The 11660-nt window shown below is 41.5% G+C and overlaps 1 protein-coding gene across 1 annotated transcript; it reads right to left on the bottom strand.

Annotated features, from left to right (window-relative positions):
- Window positions 1-4116: 4116 nt before the first annotated feature.
- naa30 (N-alpha-acetyltransferase 30, NatC catalytic subunit) lies at window positions 4117-11391 on the bottom strand. The gene is made up of 4 exons (XM_017711816.2): window positions 10375-11391; window positions 9160-9283; window positions 8173-8228; window positions 4117-7563 (listed from the first exon to the last, which is right to left on the bottom strand). The coding sequence occupies exons 1-4, from the start codon at window positions 11158-11160 to the stop codon at window positions 7426-7428; spliced, it is 1104 nt and encodes a 367-aa protein (XP_017567305.1). The 5' UTR covers window positions 11161-11391; the 3' UTR covers window positions 4117-7425.
- Between the last annotated feature and the right edge of the window lie 269 nt (window positions 11392-11660).

The raw sequence follows: 11660 nt of genomic DNA, 5'->3' as shown, positions 1-11660 counted from the left end.
TGACAGCTCAGCTCCTCTCTTTACCCGAGTGTCTAGTACACATGGCCGCAAGTCCGCTGACACGACTACAAAGTCAATCATTGAACTGTGGCCTAGGGTGTCCTGGTGCCATCTGCACTTATGGACATCCTTGTGTTCAAACATGGTGTTCGTTATGGACAAACTGTGGTTTGCACAGAAGTCCAAAAACTGAACACCACTCGGGTTCAGATCAGAGAGGCCATTCCTCCCAATCACACCCTTCCAGGTCTTACTGTCGTTGCCCACGTGAGCGTTGAAGTCCCCCAGTAGGACAATCGAGTCTCCAGGAGGAGCACTTTCAAGCACCCCTTCCAAGGACTCTATGAAGGCTGGGTATTCTGAACTGCTGTTTGGTGCATAAGCACAGACAACAGTCAGGACCCGTTCCCCAACCCGAAGGCGTAGGGAAGCTACCCTCTCGTCCACCGGGGAAAACCCCAACATACAGGCGCCGAGTCGAGGGGCTATGAGAAAGCCCACACCTGCCCGCCGCCTCTCACCATGGGCAACTCCAGAAAAGAAAAAAGTCCAGCCCCTCTCAAGGAGATTGGACCCAGAGCCCAAGCTGTGTGTTGAGGTGAGCCCGACTATATCTAGCCGGTATCTCTCGACCTCGCGCACCAACTCAGGCTCCTTCCCCGCCAGTGAGGTAACGTTCCAAGTTCCAAAAGCCAGTTTCAGCAACCGAGGATCAGAACGCCAAGGCCCACGCCTTCGGACACTGCCCGATCCACAATGCACCGCACCCCTACTACTGCCCCTCCCATCGGTGGTGCGTCGATGGGAGGGGTAATGCAGGATGTGTTGTACATAATTCTATGTAGACCCTTTTTAAAAATGGGTCTATATAGCACCAAAAAGGGTTATTTTATTGCTATGTTGTCAAGCTCCTAACAATAGAAAACCCATTTTTGGTGCTATGCATGCAAATGTTTCTTCAGTGTTCCCCTAGTACTATACAAACCACAGTCTTTACTAAAGAGTGTTTGAAGAAACATTTTCTTTAGGAGTGTACTGAACTGATGCCACTTAAAATGTGTCACCAAACAAACTGCAGTTTTCAAATGGCTGAGTCAGAGATTTACACTGTATGGGTTTCACAGAGAAACACGGGAGGATTCCTTCCAGCGCAGACAGTCCTGACTCACCAAATAAACGAAGCGTCAAGCGCAGCAGAGGAACTTTAGGGAGAGGCGAGCAAAACAACAAAGAGTTTACACTTCCAGTGGTGAGTATAAAGAATCATAACATTCAGCTTAAACAGGAGTACCCAACCACCTTGTGGTCTACCACCCTGGAGAGTTCTGCTCTGACATTTCTAGCTCTTATGTTAAGATGCTCCTGAAAGCCTTGATTAAATCCATCAGGTGTGTTGTATTTGGGTTGGAACTCCACAAGACAGTAGATCTCCAAGAACAGAGTTTGGGACCCTAGCTTAAATACATAATATGTATTGGTAGAGTTATGTGGTTTTATAAAGCTGAGCCATATTGGTACTGGTAACATACTACAATTTATTATAATGATAATTAAAAAATAATTTATTGCCTGTCTAAGCAGAGGTGCTATTGCCAATGCCACAGCCATCTGTAGCCTGGAGTCCAAGAGGGCATAATCAGAGTGTCTAGATGTAGGACATATTTCTCAACCTAATCATAATAGAAGTATGGACTTACCGCCCCCCGAAAATGATAAAGCTTACCGCCCCCGAACCCTAACCAGTGCCTGGCCCCCCCCCGAACCCTATCCAGTGCCTAACCCCCCCACTGAACCCTATCCAGTGCCTTACCCCCATCTGCCCCCCACAACCCTATCCAGCACCTAGCCCCACCCTCCCGCCCCCGACCCCTACCCAGTGCCTAGCCCCACCCTCCCGCCCCCGACCCCTACCCCTACCCCTACCCCTACCCAGTGCAAGAATCTAAAGGCTGATTAGCTGGAAGCTTCTCGTTTAACACTGCTGATCTCAACAATTAAAGGAATCGACAAGGAACCGCAAAGAATCCGACTGGTATCCAGGCCAACCCAAAGGGACATCTTCTGGGATAAGGTAAAAGGACAGAATCTGGACCCTAAAGAGCTCCAGCAGCCCAGTCCACCAGTGGCAGTTCCAGGCTTAAGAAAAGAAGTGGATTGAAGATCTGAACCAGACCCACTTCCACACATCAAAGACAGAAGGTGTGGAAGTATGGTGCAGGGTAACTTGTGGACTTTCTCCTGGAACATGTTTGGAAGTCTAACAAACTTTGACAGAGGTCAGATCAATCCTGTGCAAACAGCAGGCTACATGACACAGCAGAAAAACATTACCCGGCAAAACCAAAGGCATGGAATGTACTGGAAAATAGATGGGGACATAACTAGCAGCTCGGGACAGCCAATGAAAGCAGAGAGTAGATGAGGGAAATGGTTAAGCCTGAAGAACAGGTGAATTCTGTTCACCAAGAATGGAACAGCTGGGGACAAACAGATATTTATATGGATTTAGGGAATGGTGATACAAATAGATGTAATATACTATCATCCTTGAAGAAATTTCCTTATCCTGTTATTTAGGATCAACTTGTTAGTATGCTGAGATACAGTATTTACAGGGTCAAAATATATGGGAACTATATTGTTAATGCAGCTGGCTGTACAATAAATCTAAATAAAGAAAGTAGAAAAAGTGCCGAACATCTTTTTTGTCTCTGAAAGCACAAATCTGGTAAAACTTGCACCATGTGTACAGTTTGGGAGTGAATCATTCTAGTGGTATGATTTAGGGCACAGCTGGGCAAGAACTAACATTGGGTAGAATGTAACGTAGATATTTTGTTCTTAAACAAGCCTTTAGTCATGTTCTCATATTCTCATCAAAATCTTCCACACGTTTTAACAGCAATCACATAGATATTTCTCAATATTTGCCTTGAAGTTTTTCATTACAAGTGTTTTATGATTATGGAGTTACAGAATTCACAGTTGTCATGTTAATCATCCTCTTGCTGGTTGTAACAGCACTGTTTTAAAGCACAGACATAAATTAGGTTAGTTAATTAGGAGTCATAATGTGGTGTTACAATTAAGCCTCCCCAAATAAACAATGGGAGTCTGTATTTATTTATTTACTTGTTTTTATGTACAATTAATTAAAAAACATACTATGCATATAAAAACAAAATCACATATATCTAAATGTCATCGTGTTGATGTTTGGTCCTCTACTAATAAGTAGACAAATTTCTAACATTCAACAGCCCTTTTCACTAATCACATTTATTCTGATGAATATATTTCTATAGTTTAGGGAGATGATCTGTTTCATAGAACTGTGTTAATTGTGTGGATGTGAAATGTTTAGATGGCTTGTGCAGATAGCTCTGCTCTTCCCTTCTGTATCACTGACTTATTACTAGCAATCAGTCTTTGTAATGGTCCAACTTATTTATTTTTACAGTCTTGATCACTGCGCTCTAACGGCTACAAATAGATTACTAATGTCATTAATTGTTTAGGCTGGGGGAAAAAGGATAAATGAAAGAAAATACTGAATACTGATCTGTAGATTTCTATAAGTATCAGCCAGTGCTACAGCACTTTAAAGACTTGAACTTCCACCTACAATAATTTTTTTTATCAAAAACAGCTTCCATGCTCAATGGGTGAAGTGCAGATGCAGTATGGTGGCCTTCCAGTTTCTAGCCATACAGAAAACAATGTGCTCGTTCCTAGTGAATGGTTCCCAGCTGACATAATTATCATGATAAAATACACATTGAGGCTGTGGGGAATACAGCTGTCTTCTCTTTACCCAAGAGAAATATGAATTCTAACGGTGATTTAAATGAGTTTAATCACAAACGCAAATTAGCCAGCACGAATAATCAAGTATGTGTTTCTGCAGGGTATGTGATTATGCAATTCTAGCTGAATTAGACAAGTGGTGAATATTTTGCGGTTCCACTACATGCAAGATAAGCACAAATTTTGGCCTATACAGTCAGTCAGGCCGTTCGTTGTTAGGTTAGAAAAATAATACAGTACACGCTGCTCATTTATTACTAGAGGCAGTACAGACACCCCCACACAAAGGTATTAAAATCACTACACATATGCAATAAAAATCAAATAATTTATTTATACTTTTTAAACAAAGTCTGTTGTCCACTTGAAATCAAAAAAACTTGCAAGACACTTTGTAAGAGGTGAGAGAGTGGAAGAGGAGTGGGATGACATAAACCAACATGCAGACCTCTCTGTTCTGCCCAACTAAATGCCACTCTGACTGAGGTGCAGGTCTCCTTTGACCAAAGCCATAGCAGACACATGAAAAGCATCACACATATACAACATAAATTCAAATGTTTATGGTGGCAAAAATAATCTGCAAGTGCAGATCCATTGATCCTTCCTTGAACAAAATGCAGCTCTTGACTTTCACCAGTCAGAACATGGTTGCATTCAGCTAGAACCTGCCAGCTGTTGCCTAAGAAACTGTTGGGTCGTTCTAAAGGCCATTTATGCAGACAGCTAAAACAAAGTCTCAGAACAGCAGTGCAACTTAAGAATACAATTTTGGAACTGTGCATACTACAATCTGATACAGTGTTCCCTCATCTTATAAGAGAACACAGACTATAGCAACAAGATAAACCACCACTCACCTGCCAAATACGAATGACAGTTTATTTAGGCTGGTACCTAGTATGGATTAGGCCACAACAATTTGAGTTCTTTCATTTTAGTTGATTTTACAATCTTAAAAAAAGGGTTCTTGACTAGGAACTGTCAGTTGGTATAGACAGAACCTTTACAATATGTAATAAAAAAAATAAAAAAAAATTCACACTCATGGGTCTCACTTACAAAATTGGTTCCTTCAGAACTATCCCCTGAAAAGTTCTTCAGGAAACCAAGAGTGGTTCTTCTATGGCATGGCTCGAAAGCATCCTTTCTGGCACCTTTACATTTAGAGTATAAGCATATTCCACAAACTGTGCTGGATGATGAGAGGGAGATTTTTTGGGCAATAACAACTGAGATTTCCATCTCTCAACAGCTATTCAAATCCTGAAGTAGCCCAACCCCTTACGAAAAACAAATTGCCTCTGAAGCATACTGTGGTTTTTAATAACCATGGGGTCCTTAAAAGGAGCTCTTGACTAGGGAGGAGAGACCTGGAGGAGAACTGGACAAACACCAAACACCTGAGCCCATTTGTTTTGAGCGTATACAGCATATGGCATGCGTCCAATGCGCCTCTCCATGATTCAAGGTTTAATCTCTTACACTTAAGAAATTCTGGGTCCACACACGCACACAAAAACAAATATACTTAAACACAAATTTTATGTTCCAACATGCTCATCTGACTAATACTGGAGTCCAGCACCTCTGTACGAAGGAGGAAAGAAAGAAAAAAAAACAAACAACACAAACTTCTTCCCGCCAAAGATCTGCATGAACTAAATGCTTTTGATTATTCAAGAAGAACCCACGAACCAACAGCAAAGCACATTGGGGGTCTATCCGCCATGAACACAAAAGAAAGCAAATTGGTTCCATCAGTGGGCGCAGAGAGAGAGAGAGAGAGAGAGAGAGAGAGAGAGAGAGAGAGAGAGAGAGAGAGAGAGAGAGAGAGAGAGAGAGAGAGAGAGAGAGAGAGAGAGAGAGAGAGAGAGAGAGAGAGAGAGAGAGAGACTCTTTTATCTTGCAAAATGGGGTCTAATCTTATAAAGATGTTACAAGAAGAACCTACTCCCATTCTAACACAATGTGAACAGGAACACATATGCCCATAACAACTCCTTAATCATTGTTGCATATCCTAATCAGCACTGAAAGTGGTGGCTAATAGAGAGCGGTGAGCTAGTTGTATTCAAATACTGCCCCCTGCTGCTAAACTAAAGAGATGGTACAGCAGAGGAACCTTCTCTAAACCAGTAATTCTTAAACTGGTCCTCATAAGCCCCTGAAGGTCCCTGTTTTCCCTCTATTCCTGTGTTGGTAGTTCAGATTGAGCAAAAATGTGGACTATCTGGGACACCCTGAGGTCCAATTTGAGAACCACTGCTCAAAACAGTTCACAAAAGAAAGATTATTTTAGCAATGGTTTTTAACATATAGCCTACTTGAATGAATGGCATTTACTATTACTTAACTAATAACTGATTAGTCGCACCATTGGCAGTCAGTAAGTACAACATTGAATCTCAATCAAATTCAGACCTTTGATTATTGCATGCCATTTTTTAAATTGAGTCATCAAACACTTTTAACATCGATTTTAGGTATGGTATGGTGAAAAAGAGCATCAGGAGTATTTTCAGAGTGGGCTGATAATTTGTTAATTTAATTTACACACTGTCAGAACACCCTTCCTCTTCATGATTTTTAATAAATATTAAAATTTTTATGAAGGTAGCAAATGAGACAGGTGGAATCAATCATTCTATAAACAAGCACAAAATGAACTTATGCATAAATGAACATAGCATATTCAAAACATTTTGAATAGTAAACTGTTTAACCAGGCTAATCTAGCAGAGCTAAGACAAAGACAGTGATTTCTGGTAATGACCAACTTTAGCTTTCACTCTAGATTAATTAAAATGCCAGTTTCTGTGTCTGCGTGGACATTATTCTCTGTCTGAGTATGTTGTGGTGTCCTCTTTTGCAAAAAATGGATCTCTCTTTTGAGCAGCTGCATTACTAAAATGAAGAAAGGTCTGCTCAAAAATATGAAACCATAACATAAAACATAAAATAGACCCCCATACACACAAAAACAAGCCAATGATACAGGCTCTAACACAATCAGAACCTTCAACATCCCCATGAACCCTCTTATGAAAACAAAAAATAAAATAAAATAAAATAAGATCTGTTAGTGTAGTTCCTGTTTTTTCCTTTTACTTTTCATGTTTCCATTAAGTTGTTTTGAACATAGAAGTTCATTGTCCATCCCTCAGTGATAATAATTCATAAAAAATAAAAGAATAGAGGGGTGATGCCTTGTTTGATTTTTATTAGCCCGATCCAGTTCGGCACGACTCCTAGAGGTGATACTAATGTCCTGCCCAGTCATTCTTCAACGGCCGACGCAATCACACAGCGACCAGCAATCAGGCCTTTAGATGTCACAGTGCAAAGCCACCAGCTTTTCCTCTTCGGAGTCAGTGACTGCTTTCAAATACTAGCACCCCCCTCACCTTTTTTTGCAATAACTTCTTTCACTCGCAGAAAGGTACTTAAAACTCTTTATTACATTTTGCTCGTTTTTCATGCGAGGCTGCCTCCTCATTGTGGCTCGCTGGAGGCTGACTCGCCATACTCACTGAAAGAATGCAGCTCTTCCGGGCTGGGGCAGAGGGACAGGAGAACAGAGGACCAAAGGGATAGTTGAGGAGGTCACAGTCAGATTCAGCGTAGCCAGAGTTTGAGCCGCAGAGCATCCACTCCGTTTAAATAGTATCTGAAGAGCCGCTTGTCCCTGACAAAGCCCAGGTTCTCGTAAAGTTTCAGGGCGGATTTGTTGGTGATTTCTGTCTCCAGCACCACCTGCGCAAGAAAACACAGGGACAACATGCAGACCATGCTTGATTAATGAAAGAATAAGAGAACAGTCAGAATAAACAATGGGCAAGGGAATAGAAAATGAGCAATGACAGTATGCAGAAGCTCTTAACTCCATACTGTAGCTTTAAAGCATTTTGCTATACTCTTTAAAATAAATGTGCCAGAAAGAAAGTGTTCTTAGAAGAGCTGTTTTTGGGAGTTGCATTTCTACACATAAGCTTTTTAGAGTGAGAAGTACTTTCACTGCAGTTTTTTTTTTTAAACCATCACTGTACTTCAGGTACTGTACTTAACGAGTCAACTGTTGCCCACAGTACCAACTAGTGGATCAGTCAACTAGTTGGCTAGTCAATACAATCCCTATTTACCTCATATAGTACATTATGTGGAGATTCTTCAAGCCTTTATAGGTTGTTCACACTCACAAATCTCTTTTACAGAACATGTTTTTTAGAAACCACAAATGGTTCCTCTATAGCATTGCTTAAAGAAACTTTTGAGACTTCTTTTTGAAGAAAATAGAAAATCTTATACTCAATATGAATAATATGTACACATCTATGGCAACTCAGACAATGTTTAATCTCTTACCTCATCACAGTCCCCATCCACCATGGCATAAATTGCCTTTTTAACAAGGTTAGTACCTGAAACAACACAAGAAGATTTTTAGCCTAAACATTCAATAGTGCCCGCTGAAACCCATAAACATGATATCACTAGACAGTGTCAGAAGGGACTAAGGCTATGTTCACACTGCAGGCAAACTGCAATTGTTTCTCAAATTAGATCTTTTGGGACGACAATTTGCACTTTATTTGCAAGTGATCAGATAAGATGTGTGTCCAGACATCACTGACCCATCTGTATGGGTTGCTGTGGTAATAACGTAGGTATCAGCAACCACGTAGTTACGCTAGTGATGCAGATTTCAAACATGGATGCAAGAGAAATGAAGGTGCATCATCATGAAGGTGATGTTCTTGAATCCCAGCACTCCCGTCTCTCCGGATTTGACATTACCATTGTTTGTCATGTTGCAAGTGCAAAAGATTGAGTCTGAAAGCCTGAAGTCTGAAAAGACTTCCAAACTGAGATGCATCTGTAAAAATCTGATTTGGGCAGTCAGTCGGCACATAGCCAAAATGACGATGAATGGAATAAACCAAGATAATTAAAGCCCATTAGATAAAGTGACGCCTTCCACCTGAAGACTGCTGGGATAGGCTCCAATACCCCCCGCGACCCTGACGGAGAAGCGGCTTAGAAAATGGATGGATGGATGGATGGACAGATAAAGTGACTGCACTCAATTAACCTTGTATTGGTACTTACCTGCATGTGAATCATTCAGTGTATTTAACACAATGCATTGCCTCATTATGATTAAATTAATGACAGAAATGTATGTAACATAACAGGAATGTATGCATGCTTTGTGTTAATGTTTGAGTTCTACTACCAAAATCAGGTTAGGCTGGTGAAGTCATTTGAATGTCTAGTGGTGTCTGAAAGATTTTTTTTTAATGTTACTCAGTGTGAAAAGGATATTATCTTGACGACACGAGAAAGACATACCAATGCCTTTCCTGCGAAATTTGGAGTCCACAGCAAGCATGGCAATGTAGCCCCGCCTGAACATCTTCTTGTGCATGTCCAGCTTGCACACAATGGCACCGACACAGTTTTTCTCCACCATAGCCTGGGACACATTACAGCATTAGAAAAGAACCACACACACAATTTCTTCTATAAAGTGTGGAAATATCTATATATCTAAAAAAATAACTGAATTAATATGAATAAATGAATACATTTCATTATAATTTCTGAAAATATATTACTTTTAAGGAATAACTGAAACAGGATGCAATATTCCTAAAATGACAAACGTTTTGCTGATTACAAATGTGGTAAACTATTATTATTTGGCTAATTTTGGAGGAGTAGGAACAAAATTAAAAATAGATCTAAAAAAAAAAAAAAAAAAAAAAAAAGAGAATAAAAAATGTTGACAGGATGCCAAAATTATATACACTAATGGCAGCTTAAGCTTTTCAGCCATAATTTCACAATTGTGAAAGTCATATAGACTAAACTTGCTTAAAAGACAATAAAATTCAATGAATCTAACATTTAACTAAAAGAACACATGTTAACCGAACAGTGAAACGTAATCACTCTCCAATAACATAACACCACATCTATAAACTAAGATTGTTATTTGTTCTTAAGAAAAGATCCTAAAGTGTGCGTTTTTTGAGTTAGGCTTATTGTAGTATAAGTATTGCTGATGCCAGGTCCTTCCAGAGAGGGCACTGTTACATATCTCTGATTGACAATTACTTTATAATCAGCCCAAATGCAAAATTATTTTCAAACTAACACAGTTCACACTAACACCGACACCAAGTGTCAAAAGTATCTGCCTCCATTTCATTGTGCACTGTGAGCCCATGACCACTGAAATGAGGACGAGAGCTAACCTCCAATGATACATCATCAAGGCTAATTCTGATCTATGACCAACATAACTGTTTATCACTGTTAGTGAAGCGATGCCAGTGCCATTTTTGTCCTTCTGTCTTAAAATATTAGCTAGCTAACTAGCTAGGTGGGAAGGGGCTAGACGGTTGCTGCTACATGGTGTCAGCTGACAAGAGGTAAAAGGAGATCCCCTTAGAAAGTGCAGTACACAGCATACGGTATTTTACCGCGAGTGTAGTTAAGCAGGCTAACTGCTATTGCTACATAGCAACACACACGCTCTAGCTAATTGTGCTAGATACATACCAGAAAGCAGAGCTGTGGCCAGTTGTGGATGAAGTACCTATATGTGTATATCGAATAAGGTTCAGACAAGTCTTTAGTTATGAGCCTTATAATGTCTGGCATTTGCAACTCTGACTCGTATCTCACGTAACTGATGGCGCTATCGCCCGTTTGCTCCTCCGTCAGTGACAGGTTTGCCATCTGAGCCACCGGGGCCTCTTCTTCAACAGCCCGGCCTTTACTGCCATCATCGGCTGCTAATTCCTGTCCCTCACCTCCGGCCTCAGCAAGGGACAAGTTACCGACAGTCCTGCTGTTTATAGTCCCCGAACAAGTACTGCTGTCACACTCCGGTTCAACCGAACTGTTTTCGCTGATAGCCGCGGTGCTGGCTTCGTTGTTCGGGACTGTGCGGTTCTCGCATTCGTTGTTCGTTAAGCCGCTCGCCGAGCGCTCGCCATCGAAACGCTGCGAGACTGCAGCCCTGTGCGCCGGGTGTTGGACGTGGTTGGGGACGGGGACGCGGCTGCAGTGCTCGCCGTACTCCTCCTCTTCTTCCTCCGTGTGCTCGCCTACGCCGTTCAGCTGTGTCAGCGAGGAGTTCGGGTGGACGTTGTTCTGCTTCGTCTTGATTATTCCTCTGGGCTCCGTCGCTTGCAGCGGTTCCGTTCCCAGAGCTATAACATCCCCTCGGCCGCGGTCCAGTTTTTCATTGTTCCCCAGGAATGAACAGCCGTCCACGGGCAGCGGTATAATTTCGGCCGGGGATGCAGATAGCGCGTTAGGCCCAGGCGGCACTTCAGCCATTCCACTGCATACAGTAACTGTGAAAACAAAAGAATGGGGCCCAAACCAAGCGCTCCAGGGAAAGGCCGAGTGAGACAAATACCCACCTGAGTTCTAGTGACGGTAAAATAATAAAATAAGCAAATATCTGTAAGTTGAGCTATCTCGTGTCCCCTCTAGCCATTACTCAACCTACTCCACACTAGCTGGCCTACCGTCTGCCGCAAGGCAGGCTTGACGGTTTGCGACACTCAGAATTCTGGGAAATGTAGTATTTGATGCAAGCCTAAATTACGTTTGAAATGAATCCAAAGACAAATATTTCTTCAAAAATTAGAGAGCTGACGGCCCGATTGAAATTAATTTTTTCACCTGTTTCCCCTGTTTACAAAGCCTGGTTGTTAGTATTAGGCTACATTAAGCATGTTAACTTCATTCTTTCCCATCTCAGAGAGCTTTCCAAAAACCACCACTAGATGGGCCAATGTATTAAATAAATACCTTGGACTTGGACCACAGCA

Source organism: Pygocentrus nattereri, chromosome 10 (assembly GCF_015220715.1).
Source record: "Pygocentrus nattereri isolate fPygNat1 chromosome 10, fPygNat1.pri, whole genome shotgun sequence".
In the NCBI taxonomy this organism is placed as follows: domain Eukaryota; kingdom Metazoa; phylum Chordata; class Actinopteri; order Characiformes; family Serrasalmidae; genus Pygocentrus; species Pygocentrus nattereri.
The sequence above is the reverse complement of the archived record's forward strand: the minus strand, read 5'-3'. Positions and strand labels throughout refer to the sequence as shown.

What these genes read in the sequence shown, in the direction of transcription:
- naa30 (XM_017711816.2), bottom strand. Translation starts at nt 11,160, where the DNA reads ATGGCTGAAGTGCCGCCTGGGCCTAACGCGCTATCTGCATCCCCGGCC. An exon ending in GGCCACAGCTCTGCTTTCTG is followed by an intron (nt 9,284 to 10,374) that starts GTATGTATCTAG and finishes AATGTGTCCCAG; the next exon opens with GCTATGGTGGAGAAAAACTG. An exon ending in ATTTCGCAGGAAAGGCATTG is followed by an intron (nt 8,229 to 9,159) that starts GTATGTCTTTCT and finishes GTGTTGTTTCAG; the next exon opens with GTACTAACCTTGTTAAAAAG.